This window comes from Fragaria vesca, linkage group LG1, assembly GCF_000184155.1.
Source record: "Fragaria vesca subsp. vesca linkage group LG1, FraVesHawaii_1.0, whole genome shotgun sequence".
Lineage (NCBI taxonomy): Eukaryota > Viridiplantae > Streptophyta > Magnoliopsida > Rosales > Rosaceae > Fragaria > Fragaria vesca.
In genome coordinates, this window is record NC_020491.1 from 14,155,155 (window position 1) to 14,170,738 (window position 15,584).

Sequence of the window (15,584 nt, forward strand, 5' to 3'; positions counted from 1 at the left end):
GAGAGAGAGAGAGGGTGATGTATCATATATGATGAAGGAGGAGGATGAGTCTTGTGGTGGCTTAAATTGTATGTTGTGGGTTTTGGTGGCATGTGAGGATAGCCGGCCATGGAGTTGTTTGGATGTGGGGGTTGGGATTTTGTCATGGAATGAGAATTTGGTGGGGATCGGAGGCAGTTAAAAATAACAATGATTTTGTTTCACTTAGTAATATTCATGATCACGGGCTATCATATTTGATATATATGTGAATGATAGGATCATTATAGGACAGACATCATGCATACTAGTAACTAGTTCCACGCATATATATCATCAACAAATCATTTTTTCTGCCACAGGATTTAATTCTTGTTTTGTTTTTTTACAGCAAAATGTATGAACTGAACTCGTTTCATCAGCACTGACGATTTGGTGCAAGCTGTGGTAACTGGTAGATGTGACAAAATTTGGACTGAAACTATTAGTTTATTGAGTAGGTGTTTGTCTATATCCTTAATTAGCTTAGCAAGTCCTTGTTTTGAATCTCTATTTACTTAAAACGAACTTCACACAATACCCAATTGAAACAAAGTTTTGCCCTACGAATTCTATATAATAACTAGCTAGCATTGTATGGTAAACTCAATAATTGGATAAATAGGCAATAGTAGTTATGAAAGATTCTTAATCGAGTATGACGATTGAGCGGTACGTTGGTTTGGCTTTATAAACTCACTTCACATAATTTTTGTTGAACAATTAACATACATTTTGTGAGATTAGTCTACAAATTAAGCGCACACAACTAGATTAGTCTTCCTTTAACAATTTTCTGATAACATATTTGAATGATTGAAAATGTGCACCGTAAACTATATATGTACGTACTAGTCTACTAACATTGAACTTAATTTGTGCAAATATATCTGGAAAAGAATCATGAACCAAATTATAATATTGACATGTGTACGTGTTAATGTGTTATATTCATGGATCTGGCTGCTTGATTGGTTAACTTTAATTTAGAGTACAAGAGAGAGCGGATATAAAGAATATGAAATTAAGCAGAAGGTATACCTCATTGTCCTCGACAATGACCATTGCTTTGTCTCATCGATACATGAAAATTTTGGCTGCCAAAGTATTTAGGAACTTCTCTATGCCGTTCGTTTCTTTCTCTAGTCTCTGCGTCATGTACATCGTTAATTGACATTTTTAAAAAAGAGTATGATATTATGTGAATCCTGTCGTGTATTTAACATTACAATTATGCACATGGCATATCCATTTTTGAATGGATCCACTAATAGACAACAATTTTGTTAAGTTGAGAGCTTAATAATATGTTTATAGAGAGTTTTATTAATTAGCTCTATTAGAAACTTCATACCTCAATTTTGGAACTCCTCTAGAGTCTCCAAGCTAAGCTGGATTCCCTATTTAAATCAAAATTGTGGAACTTGTAATGGTCTTATTTATAAAGGCGAACTACATTCCTTTGGCAAAAGATGTACCTATAGATCGATATATACAACATTCGAAAAAAGAATATACAACAACAATATGGAGCAAATGCCACATAAAGGAGGTGTTGCATTCTTCTTTATGTGTAGCAAGTATGGGTATTAGTAGAGATGAGTGAAAAATTGTCACACGAGAGTGTAGATTGCAACATCTCTAAAGGACACACAAGGCCACACAAAGTGTGTGTCCTTTGCTCTATTTTGTTGTTGCTAACGTTAGGCATTTTGGACTAATTAATTACTAGAAAGTCGATACGCATAATCTGCAATATCGGATGGGTCGAAGAGCACAATAGTCATCCACGGTTGATTTGAAAGATGGATGAGATGATCCATCCTGTCTTGTTTTTTTTTTTTTTTGGTTTGAGGCTCCATGGTGAATTTTGACACCACAGTTAGAGATGGTCTTAAGGTGTTCAGTGAGCATGAGAATTTATGGTCAAGTACTAGCTAATTGCCATGGATGATGGATCAACTAAACCCCTCAATTATTGAATTATAATTAAATCTCATAGTGGACTTAATCTTAATTCAGTTGAACACCTAAAAAAATTCCATCCTGCACTCTAATCCAGCGTCTAAAACAAGACCTTGTTTTCGTAATGTTCTAACTTCTAACAACTATAATATGTACTGATCAGCAAGTTAGCTGTCATTACACAAATAAAGACTCAGTTGATTAATTAATCCCATGCATGATTATATTAGTTCATGAAAGAAACATAAGTAGTTTGATCCCTACTTCTGTCTCCTTCTAAGCCATTAAATGATTCATCTTCCCCAACTCTGTAGATTAGAATTATCTATTCTTGTTCTTGTTCTTATTCTTATATATGCAACGCTCCTTTTTATAAAACTGATGGAAAACTCGTATTATCGTCAGCTAGCTTTCTCTGCCCCACGAGCTCGATGCTCGATCTCCAGGCCAGGAAATACATTGGCTTTATTTCAATCCAAGCTCTCTGTCTCTCTCAATTCTGCAAACAGATGTGAGGATCTTATCCAGGACCAGTTTCAGATACTCTCTTTCTGGAATTTGAATTTAGCAAAGCAAAGCGATCGATAGAGGTAATATATAATTATATATACGTAGAAGTATGAGAAGGAATATATGGAATCTAATAGAGGTAATATATATAATGCATGTGAAGAGCTCGTCGATTTATATATATGTTGCTCAAAATAATACCTGGCTTTGCTGCAATGGACACGTGAAAACACAACCCGATTTTGTTCCTTGTTCAAGGACTTGTCACTGCTATTCCTTCTAACCCTAACCCCACCTTAAATTGACCACTCAACCTTGCGAAGCACAGACAAATCAGTCACAGCTCGAAACACACAATCATGTATATGTTTTTCATCTTATATATTAGTTACCAACGTTGGTAACTAATATGAATCAGTAACCAACTATAGTAATATACTAATATATAGCTTCGTATAATCGTGTATACTTGAATGAATTTCAAACACACAACAAGGAATTTGTATAAACATACTGTGAAAATGCTACGAGTACGTAACAAATGTTATCCTACATCTTAATTTGGGCAAACCAATTACTCACCACAAGGTCTTGCATTACTGAGAAGGCCAACTACGTACACTGATCCTCGATAGTTTGAAGCTTCTATATAGTACAATGTTTCAATTTCTAATTCATGGCATTAGCATCATCAACAGTGGCGGAGCCAGCCTAGTGAGCCCATAAGAGAATGAAAAAAAATTACATCGTGCTCATTTTTTCTTCTTCATTCTTCCTATATCAGCTAATAATAGTCTGATTACAAAACCCTAACACACACACACACATGTAGATATCTCAAACCCCACTCCATCAATCTTACACCTCATGTTTTTTGGTCGAATACTCCATCTTACACTTAATTCTATTGAAGCTTTGTGGCCTTGTTTTATAAGATTTAGTTAGACTTTTCATAAAAATTTCTCTCACAATATATACGTCAAGATTCATTGAAATTTTTTTGGTGTTACAATCCGCCCGGCAACAGTTGAATCCTGGCTCCGTCGCTGGTCATCAAGACAAGAAACCATGCAAATATTTTGTTACCAACTCAAGCTTTCAAAAGGTCGCAAAAAGGGTTCATCATGTACTTTTAGCTAGCTCCCATGGTTTTTATGCGACCAAACTTGAAACTTGAACTAGCTGCATGTTCAAATGAATCGAAAACGAGGAGTATCGAATCTAGCTCGACAAAAAGTGAACCACCTTTCTCTAATTTTCCCAGGCTTTTCATTTCATAATGGGAAATGCATCTAAAGAAGAGCATGAGCAGAATATTCGAAGGAAGCACATAAGGAGAATGATGTAAGTTAAGGATGCTCAATTTTAAATAATTGGGGTGTTGCAGTTTTGAGGAGGATTCCTCAACCCTCAGAAAACAAAGACTAGATGACATATTGGCCAAAGCAAATACATGAAGCATTTCCTTTTTGGAGATTTCTCATTAATTCGGGAATTCTCTCTGGCACCTATGTGCTCTCTTTGGCTTGCTTTCTTTCATAGTTTTGGACAACAAGTAAAACAAAAGGTGTAAGCATGAATGTAGGAATGTTACCATGTGCTTGAGATGCCTCTGTTTATAAGAGATCTCCTCTGCGTTTTATAAACACCTGCATTGTAAGCACACTAGGTTAGAGTTGAGGTTTTGTATATTATACCAGCTCAACCAGTAAGAAGCTCAAAATCATATCAAAGACAAAGGAATAAGGACATCCAGCTTCTTTGGATGTTGAGCTAGAAGAAAGGACAATTGGTATTACCACTTTAAACAGATTAAGTAAACTTAGTGAGTATAGTGACTAAGTTAAATCAGAGCATGGTGCCACCCAATGATTACTAAGAACTTGGTATCCTGGTCTGTATGGATGGATTTTTAAAATTGCCAAAGCAGGCTAGTATGATTTACTTGTTGTCATCTGATGGGTTTGGGGAATAATAAGAAGTTTAGTTTAATTAGAAATACTGTCCAGGCATCTTGTAAAGCTTGTACTGATATTAATAATTAGGGATTAATTAGGATCTGACATTTTGTTAAGGCATCCATATCTGCTGAAAATATCGGTTGGTATAACATGCTGTGCCGTTGTGCTACTTCTTGATGAAGTACTAAGCCATAGTTATTTAACACTTAATAAACTAACATTACTAGGTTCCCCATTTGTTCTGCTATTGCGATTGTTAGTATGAAGTATTGTTGGAAACCCTAATTTAGGTTACGAGGAGATTACTCCTGCGTTCGTCTTCGACGTTCAGACCACGAGTCCATTGATCCACCTTTCATGACTGCGCGCCTCAAACTGGAACATCAACCCTAGCCTATATATCCGCCAGTTTAGAACAAGAAGGGAATGATATATACATAGTTTTCATATAAAAGATTAATTTTTGTTTTTGTTCGAATGATTTGGTACATTTAATTCAAAGAGTTTCGGCCATATCTAAAATAACAACAACAGTGAAGCATATCTGGAAACACACTGATGGGTAAAAAACTAAAAATTGATAGAAAAAGATCTCACTTTCAGTATACTTCATAAATTAAGTACTTATCAAATGTGAGACACTAATTGCATTTCAGTATATACTTCATATACATATTGAGCAATCTTTTTTTATGCAACAAAGCCAGTAATGTGAATATATGTGGTTTATATAATCAAAGTTGCTATTTTGATGGATCTGCACAGCTAAAACAGAGCAGAGTGCAGCTTGGTCGGTTGGGCACAGATTGATATCTTAAGATCGATCCAACTCTATCCCATGGTCGACCAGTTATGGAAGGAACTAATTAACAATTAAATCACACTGAAATTGTCAATAACGGAGTGTGAAAAGTGAAATCTGATCAATTGTGGTGGTTCAATCATGACAAGCAAACAACTGATCAGTGCGACCTATGCATGTTGATGATCCTAGCGCATTCACTGATTTGAAACAAGCTAGTAATTATGTGAGTGACTCCAATAGGTTAACCAGTTCATGTTCAGATGAAGATGTGAAGACTGAAGGGTTCCACTTGACCAGATGATGAGGTCTGGTTCAAATCTTCATGTGGATCATATATATCTTCTGCGCGCTCGACTGCCCTCAGCTCAAACTCAACCATAAACTAGAGCCGAAAAGCAAGGTATACTAACAAGGTGCACTTGGGTTGGGCTAGAGCTAGCTCAGGGCTGAAGATAGTATGATCCACTAACTTGGGCTAAAATTATCTGGGCCATACACAGCTCAAAAGCATAAAAGTTCATGATTTCACATTTCATATTCCACTTCACCTCATTGAATCTCAAGAAGCTTTTAGCGCCATTTAGAAACTTTTATTTCTGGATATATTGTCTTCATGAAATGAAATATGTTTGTGGTTATGTCGTTGGTATACGAGTATGAAAAATAAATGCATTCATATGGAAGAAGTTACAAGTGGTATGAAGAATACAAACAAAATCACTAGCTAATGAACTGCACCAAGTCAGACAAAAAGGCCCGAACATAACTTCCAATTGGAGCTTCTAGATCTCTGGTACACCATGAGGCAACAAAATTTGTCATCCAACCAAGAAGACTCAAAATCGAACGAAGTGCAAACAACGTTTGGTAGGAAAGTGTCGGCATATCAACTGAGTAGCGGCTCTGAACTCATGAAGGACTAACAAATAATCGAGTCAACTCCGCTTCCTGAAAAGTGAATACTACTCGTGAATCATGATAGATATGTACGGGTGAAAACATTCATCATGAACTATATCACCAGTGCTTGTAACAAGGCACTAGGACGACCGCAAAAGGGTCAAAAACTAAAGTAGACGGTAGAACAAAAATTAAGACTGACCAACAAACTATAGAAAAACATAAGAACAAACAGAAGGAGAGATAAAAACTTAATGTAATGAAAGACTTGTTCTTAGATCTGATCGATATATGTTAACCCTAGATCTGGATACTACTCTCAGCTCATTCTTTAGGCCGCCATATAATTAAACAAATGGGTTGGGTCCAGGTTCAAAATGCATTCCAGTGAACATTCCATGATCAAGGCATGTCGATCATGAAGTCACCGTTCATTCCCCCAAGGACAAAGGGTTTACGACATAACGACAACACAGACGGAAGTCCGGTCAACGAAGCCGGCGCCGTGGATGAGGTCGAGCCTCTGTTTAATTTTGTACCTTCCGGCACTTTGGAGAAATGTCCACGTGAAGTCCCATGTCTTAACACCTTCCCATGTCGGCTCAACTTGATCTGCAGATCGATGCTCCCAATCCCGGGTAGGGTTTCCTCGATCCTCTTTTTTACCACAACTTATTCGTTCCATGGCTTTTCCTCATTTGCCTTTTGTTTTTCACTTTAATTCTCTGCTTTCCTTTGCTGTTGGGTTTACCTTGGGTAAGTAACGAATAGTTGCAGATGGGAAAACACACAATAACATCATATTGATGCCGCAGCTAGCTAGCTGCTGGAAATTAAAGCCTACGGCAGTCTTTCCTTTTCCTGTGACCGATTTTACCAGTTTTAGGAACAAGAAGATCGAGGAGCGAATGATGCCAAAAGTGGACCAGAAATTAACCTCTAAATTAATATTTGAACAACCAAGCTTGCCGACTGGGTTTGATATTGTTGCATGCATTCGACTAGCATTCATAGCTTTTCTTCTCTGTTTTTGTCTTTCAGCTTCTGCTTTCTCTTTTCCTTCACTGTTAGGGTACCATGAGAAGTTGAGAGTAGTAATGCAATCATATCGTACTGCTGCAGCTAGCTGCTGGAAATTAAAGCCTACGTACTGCATGCATGCGTAGTCTGCATTTTCTTTTCTCCAGTAATTACGATCATAAAGAAATTACGTACATATTTTATTGTTTTTAGGAAAGAAGAAGATCGAAGAATAGCGAGAAATGTATATATGAGAGAATCCAAAAACGGACCAGAATTCGAAATTGACGCTGTAAATCAATATCGGAACGACCAGTATTGATGACTCAGTACTTGATCGTTGCATGCATTCAACTGAAATTGACGTACGTCCAGACTGTGTTTCTTTCAATCATCGATATCGAAGACGATACAGAGAATCCGGAATTGCACCAGCTACCACGTACGATAAAAGTAACTCCCGTATATTCCTTGTGGTTTGAAGTCGACATTTGTTTAGTCGTTATGGTTTTATTTTAATCTGAATGGTTTTAAAATCATAATTTTTATTCTGTTTAGTCCTTGTAGTTTTATTTTAATCTGAATAGTCATTAAAGTCATAATTTTTCATTCAAATAGTTCTAAGCCACGTCAGCAATTTAATTAAGAAAATTAACAGAATGACCATTTGGATGAAAAATTTTGATTTTAAGGACCATTTAGATTAAAATAAAACCAATACAAGAACTAAACATATGTCGACTTTAAACCACAAGGACTAAACAAATTTCAATTCTATAAGAAAAGATAGACGTGCAAATTGTGCGTGGTTCTTGCTTCTAGACCGATTGTAATGGATTTATAAGGAGCTAGCTGCTATATATTAGCACTAAGGAAATCATTTATATATAATCCACGTTATCAATTTGTCGTCCCCTTCAGGTAACATAGGGGATGACAAATAACTTCGTGGAGTAATTCCACAAGTGATCGATGTATTTACAAACTAATCTTTCTTCTTCCTTTCTTAAAAGCTTGTCTCTGTCATTACGTACCTACAGATATACAAATGATACCAATAGTTCGCTCTATTAGATTGGAAAGATAAAAACAAATCTCGATGAAATTGGCTAACTCTGTATGAAGCTGATGAGGCAGAAATTGGTTAATCGTTCCTTGGTAGCTTAGTAGTCATGGACGTCTCATGTAGAAAAGACAGTTGAGAATGCTAGTTGCGAAAAAAAATGGATGTCATTCATTTTCATTGTTTATTTTTATGATCAAAATTTGCATGATATTTAGTGTCATTCATTTCATCTGCAAACAATTTATTAATAGCTACCAGAAATTGTACAATGTAGGCCATGAATTTCTTTATCTTAAAAAGAATGCGATGTAGAAATATCATATGTAGTTTTAGGATATTGGAGAAAATTACATATGCTTGAATTAGGCATTCTATAAGGTCAATATCGCCTCCGTCGGATAGACTGCCTCTTCGATCTTAAATTTGGTCTTCAAAATTGTAGAAGGAGCTTGCCCCATCAATTCTTTGCTTCATATTGTACTACGATTTTCTGTTGTTAAAACTTGAACATTTAGAGGAAAGTTCAGTAACACTCACAACTCATAAGCAAAGAATACGTAATGCATGAGGATTGGAAGAAGCAAAGAATAAATACCTGTAACAAATAGGTTAATTTAATCTCTCTTTTTTTAAGCCAAAGATGCAGCATAATATACACGGCATAACCAGAAATACGTCATCCCCATCACTTGAACTGGCCATGGCAACTTGGTTTGAAAGTTCCATTTATAGATAAAGAGGTTTATCAGATCGAGCTCAAATATTCGCTGCTACTATTTTCCACCTTTGATAGTGTCAACCAATCTTAATAATAATCAAAAGTTTCTGATCAGATTAAACTATGAGGAACTTGCACAGAATGAACATTGTTTATTACCAGAACACCAATTAGTTAATGTCACCAATGACCTGGCCATTGGCCAAGTCGCATAGATTTTAATTTGTTGCGAAAGAAAACGTCGAGATGGAACAACCCAGAAGATTCAGCATAGGCAATGCAGTAGTTCCAGTATTCTATTGATCGATCAGTCTGCTTTTATTTGTTTAACTTGTCGTAGAATAGTTAGTTTTCCTTTTGTTTTGATATGGAGTTTGGCCAAATAGCAAAGGTGGCATGGCCGGTGTGGTTTAATATAATGAGGGGATTCCATTGCAGTGCAGCTGAACCAAGAAGCTTGGAATTTGTCGTGAACATATACAAAAGGAAGTGGGAGATTAGAAGAAGATAGCGGTGGTGAAATCCGCGTCACACTTCTTCTTCTGCCTCTTCGTGTTTTTCTGGTGCACAATTATTTTGCCTCCCACCGATAATTTTCTATTCGGCTCCATATGTCGTACGTGTATATTCTCTTATTTAAGCTATCCTAGCTAGCTAGTAGCACTTATCCTTTTCGCTTTTTAATTCCTCACTTCTTCTTTAGATCTAGAAACTGAGAGATCATTGAACGTACGTGGTTATAGTATCACACAAGTAACGGCACTAGTCTTACAAATATTATGATGATGGAGTCTTTCAAAATGGTCAAGAAAAGCATTGAGAAATTAACGTCATATATAACTAGGAACTTCAACAAAATCATAAGATGCGGTGATTAAAATGGAGCACATATGCGTAAGATAATGTTCAGTATACAAAATCGTGTTTTGTATGGTTTAGTAGAATACTACTGACCATGCGAAGCCTCAAGATAGAAACATACATTATCGATAACGCTATAATTGACACTAAAAATGTTGTCGAAAAACCAAGTTAAAGTGTAAAAATGCGTCTTAATTTTAAAAAGCAATTTAACATTTCAAAACCCTAATATTTGCTTCCTTTTATGGCCATTCATAGCCAGTCGAACAAATCCAAGGCTTTCTTCTTGATGTCTCCACTAAAACTCGAGGTAGGTTACGTCACACATCACATCTGTAACACAAGCAAGTTTTCTCAAGGAGAATTTCCTTGAAATTACATTTCAATTTCGACCATCCATGTATCATATAATTTCCTTTGGTTTTTCTTGTCAAACCAATCAATAGTAAAAATCGTAAGACACACTTGTTGAGGTAGGCCATTGGTGAAGCAGTCATATACGGTGGTCTCATCTGAGGAAGGTCGTATACGGAATCGGTGCTCCCCTGTTGAGGAAACCAAAGACCAACACACCCAACAAGACCCGGCCAATTGGAGGGAGGAGGAGAATCGGAGTACTAGTAGTAGAAGTGGAGCTCGACCCATATTGTTGGGGGCAGCTATGGCTTCCGTAGGGTCCCCACTCCAACTGCTGCGGCCAAAAATGCGGCGACCAAGAGACGCACACAGGAACAGAGCGCACCTTATTTTTCCCCGAGTCTCAACTCTCAACCTCTCCACTCACTCACTCTGCTCCTTTTCATTTTCTTATTGAAATAGAAAATGTTGAAATTTTTGGGCTGGCGTCACAAATTCCTTACCAACAGAATAAATCTAAAGCAAGTAGCACTCTTTCTTCTCCATTGGTTTTGGATCTATAATAAACTAATTAATTTAAGAAAACTCTAATCTCCAATCTTAAAATTCAAGTTAGAATTCATTTAGTCAACCAGATATCGCATACATATTAGATATTTAGTGAGTGATCACTATGCTACCATGATGAGCCGTTTATGGGTATGCTAATAGTAACAACCTTTAGTTTATGATTTTTCTTGAAAGATGATATTTAAACAGTGGATAAATATGACCACAAACTAGAGACAATCGTGGAACTAGATTGTCCGGTATGAAGCGATTATGATTATATAATATCTTAATATTTGTTTCAATCCAAGAACCCTCTTGTAACATCATCTAAGCTTTCTTAAAATTTAACCAACGATCTTAATGCATGTCTGTTTGTTGGAACTAAGTAAAACTGTGCTAAATGAGAAGTCCAATCTGATTAATACCATGTTTGCAATGTTATTAGGTACAAAAAGGAATAGGCTTATGTAACATCTTATTTTCATTATGCCATTCTTAGATGGTGTTACGGTAGATACTCAAATTGGTCATCTTTAAATAACACAATCTTTCCAAACCATAAACCAAACAAAATACTCTCTAATCTCATGCAACACCAAATATATGTTAATATTATTATGCGGAAGCGACCGACGGGCCCTAAGGGTCTCACACACGGGTCCAATAATGTCGATACTCCTCCCACTTTAGCCACCCGGTGGAGAAATGGTTATGAAGTTTTACACAAAATGCCTCGACATTAGTGTGTATGGTACTATTCGTTATTATCCAATGATGACTCTTTCACGTTTCTGATGTGGGATTCCAAATGACTCTAATTTAAGCCACACTTTTCTAATAAATATGAGTACAACTAGAGACAATTGTCATACTAGTTTTTCTGATATGAAGCAATTATGCTTATACAATATCTTATTTTTTGTTTATATCCAACAACCCTCTACATGTAACATCTTGCATCAAAGCTTTTTCTGAACATTTAACAAATGATCTTATATTTATACGCTCGAATGAAAAAAATTAAACGTACAAAACAAGTTCCTCAACTCTAAACGGTCCGCATCACACATTCACACCTAAAAATTCCTCACAAAAAAGGATTCAAAATAAATTCGAGTGATGGCGATGAAGTGGGTACCACCCCACTCCCAAGATAAGAGGAGGGTTAGTGGACAAGTGGGAGACTAAAAGAAACCAAACCTAAAAATCTCTCTATGTCGAAAAATCAAAAATAAAAATCTAAATAAGGCAAATAAAAAAAATTCTGTAAACAAAAAAAAAATAGAAAACAAAATTCGCATCAAATTGAAATTAATTATTTTATTTCATGGATGGATAGGACAGCCAAAATCGACGCTGACAATGGTCCGTACTGTCTTGTGGCTCACCATTGGCTGAAAGAGACGCACAAACTACAACCCGCCCTCGTAAGCGGTGGGCCCCGCTTCCCCCCTTGAATATTTTGATTCCTTTCTAACTTGAGGGTCGGATTTACAATGTTGCCCCTACAGCCTACGCCTCTATCCGGTCTCCAAAAGCCGCCTCCTGCCGAAAGGTTCCCAATGCTCCGAATTATTGCCTCTTCATCATTGTAATTTTGCGGCGAAATGTCCGTTGTGCCCCCTGCCCCTTTCCTCTCCGATATGCATGTCGTTTTTTACCGTTTTACTTTGGCGCGAGGAAAATGTGCTGGGTATATTTGGATAGGTGCTGTGTGACAGTATCTGGGTTTAGAGTTAAGAGTTTCAATCATCCAAGCAACCTGCCAAGGTACCTCTGAGTTGTCTCCAACTATTCAACAAGTCATGGATCATATATATCTCTACTATATGCTTAATCAACAAGAAACCTCTTGGTTCACTTAAAGGGCATGGTGACCGGCCGACGAAGTTTTGCGACCATGCACGACGGTAATCTCCGACGATGTCGTCAGCGGTCAGCTATCATAGCGCATTCGGCCGCTTTGCAATTTTGTATGTCATACAAGTACCCGGTACAAAACTAGCATAATGTAAGATAACAGGTGAAAATATTTGTATTTTACATCTTTATACATCTTACAGCTTCTAGTTTTAAAAGTTGGCGAGACATAACTTGCACAAGTTTCATTTAGTAACTTTTGATTATTAAACTATACACCGCACATCTAAAGCATAATTTACTCCGACACACACACGGCTGTACCAGATTGCAATAATGTGCACTTGATTCATTATAAATGTGACTAATTTGTAGGCATCGAAATTAAAGTGGACATACGAAAACAGATTATCATTCATCACAACTATACCGGCACAAAATTCATTTCACCAACTATTTTAATTTACTTCGTCAACTTATATCCATACATGCTGGTTCGAGTAGTTTAATGTGAGCATGAATCTCAAAATGCTCAAATTGTCATTGTTTGCAATTAAGAATTTAGATGAAAAAAAAACGAGATGAAAAAGAAAAAAGAAAGTGGTGGTTATTGAATTAATAGGTGATGTACTGGGTAACTGAGTCTGATCTGACTCAGCAACACATTTTGGAAGTTAAAGATGGAGTTGAGCTGAGGAAGAAGCGGACCCAAACCAGAAAATTCTCTGCATTTCATAAGTGTTCTTGATTCAAGCCACCATCTAAGTTCTGTACATAGAAACAAAAGCCAGGAAGAAGACCTCCCGAAATAGAAACAAGACGCATGAACAAATTTTCCCGAAATGGATTATTATTATTATTCATGTCACACAAGAAAAACAGACTACTCGTTCATAGCTACTAGCTAGAAGCTAAGCAAAAGAACCACCGACAAAAGCTCTTCATCTTTCTCTCTTCGATCCCTATAAACTGTAAGAAGAAAGAGAGAAATCCTGGGCCGTCGGGAAACTACGCAAAACTCGCCGGAGATGGTTCCCGGGGAAAAGGAAAAAAAAGAACCCAGAAAAAAGAAAGAGGATATTACATGGGATTGATCACTACGTGAACGTCAGATTCACCAAAAAAAACAAAGAAACCAGTTTTAAGGGAACAGGTTGAGTAGCTTTATCTCGGATCCAAGTACTCCTCCGTTCGGGTTCGGGTACTGCTCCGCGAACCCGTTAGACTCGAAGCACGTTGTAACCACCGACTCTTCGGAGTTCATAGACGGCGAGCCGGGTCGTCGGGTGTCGGGTTTGGGTTTTGGTCTGAAAGCGAGCGTGGGAGTCAACCTCAGGTCCAGATCCGCGTGCTGCAGCGCCTTCAACGACTCGCCGTCTGGTCTCTTGCGCTTCGTCGTCGGAGAACAAGAAGCCGTCTTGGAACGCGAGTTGGTGAACCGGGAAGAGGTGCCGGAATTGTGAGTCGGATCTCGGAGCCTCCACATGTCAGTACAGACAGTCCCGTCAGCCTCGGAAGCCTCGTCGGGAGTCAAACCCGAACCGGAACCCGAAACCAGCTCCGGAATCGGCCGCAGAGTCCCTCCCCGGAGAACAGTCTCCACCGCGGCCTGACAGACCTGCCAGTTCCCGGTCCAGAGCAGCCCCACAGCGCCGTTGACCGGGTTGACCGTACGGCCGCAAGCCTCGAACAAGAGAGATTGAAACAGAACTGAAAGACAAAACAACAGAAGATGTTAGAAGCCGTGAGAAGAGGAAATGAAAATGGAAATGGGTCGGAGTTTTGTGTATGATTACGGGTACGAACCGGGTCGCTGGGATTCAGGGACGGCGGAGATGAAGGACATGAGGCCGGCGCGGCCGAAGAACTTGGCGACGAAGACAGTAGCGTGGCCCTGAGCTTCGGGGGTTTCGATCCACTGGAGACAAGGACGTAAGATGCAGGACTCGCTGCAGCCCTTGCGGAGAACACGGCAGCCGTTGCAGCTCATGACGATTATACGATGATCTAGATGATATATTTCAAAAGCTTGCAGGGTATAGTTAAAACCAGAGAATCGAATTACATGTAAGAGAGAAGAGAGAAGAGTTGGGGAGTGTGGATTTCTTTGGACACAAGAAAGAGAAGGAAGGATTGAGAGAGAGAGAGAGAGAGAGAGAGAGTAGTGAGAGGAAGCTTAAGGTGCCCCAAAGGTGAGGAGGAAGGTGGTATATAAATGGAAACAAAGATAAGAGAGAGGGGACGGTGGGTTTCGGGTTTTTTTTTTTTTTTTTTTTTTTGTACTAGAGGGGGAGAAGTGGGGTTTGAGTTTGGGACTTGGGAATGGGGTTAATGGATTAAGATTCCAAAGACTGAGGGGGGAGAGGAGCGGCTCCGTGTTTCCGCGCAGGATGTTCCTCCACCGTTGGATTGTGGATATATTGAATATTTCATGTGGGCTTTCCTTTTCATCTATATTTTCTCCATTTTCTTGTTTGATTTTCTTTTTTCTTTTAGTCTTCTTTGCTATATCCTCAAGTACTTCAACTTGTTGAGAGGGTTGCGTCACACCCACTATAATCGATCGCAAAAATTGTGGTGACACTAGATTCTTTGTTTTACCTAATGCTCTCACTATAATGATAATTAATTAAAAATGTCACTCATTAGTATCAATTTATGATAAAACGTCAGTGGAAAAGTTTTACGTCTAAAGAAAATTCTCAAATTTTTCAAGACGGCGAATTCATGTGTGTGATTTTAAATGGTGTATAAAAAAGTTCATTTTATTTGAAGTGAATAAAATTATAATAGAATGAAGTCATACCACATCTTATCAATCATTATCGTAAACCTAAGCCTTAATAAATTGTACGTACAATAGAACCTCATTCCTATTCTTTCCAACTTGATTAGTCTTTTCAGATCTCAAGTTTTAAGCTTACAATGCAGCTCAAACTATGTCATGTGATCAGTAGTTAGTCATCATGTAATCATCTATAGTAAAAAAGC

At 37.8% G+C, this 15,584-nt stretch overlaps 1 protein-coding gene across 1 annotated transcript; it reads right to left on the reverse strand.

Annotated features, from left to right (window-relative positions):
* Positions 1-13,356: 13,356 nt before the first annotated feature.
* Positions 13,357-14,779, reverse strand: LOC101307625 (LOB domain-containing protein 38-like). Its single transcript, XM_004288186.1, has 2 exons — positions 14,400-14,779; positions 13,357-14,303 (listed from the first exon to the last, which is right to left on the reverse strand). Exons 1-2 carry the CDS (start codon positions 14,581-14,583, stop codon positions 13,735-13,737), a joined length of 753 nt encoding a protein of 250 aa, XP_004288234.1. The 5' UTR covers positions 14,584-14,779; the 3' UTR covers positions 13,357-13,734.
* Between the last annotated feature and the right edge of the window lie 805 nt (positions 14,780-15,584).

What these genes read in the sequence shown, in the direction of transcription:
- LOC101307625 (XM_004288186.1), bottom strand. Translation starts at nt 14,583, where the DNA reads ATGAGCTGCAACGGCTGCCGTGTTCTCCGCAAGGGCTGCAGCGAGTCC. An exon ending in CCCTGAATCCCAGCGACCCG is followed by an intron (nt 14,304 to 14,399) that starts GTTCGTACCCGT and finishes TTTGTCTTTCAG; the next exon opens with TTCTGTTTCAATCTCTCTTG.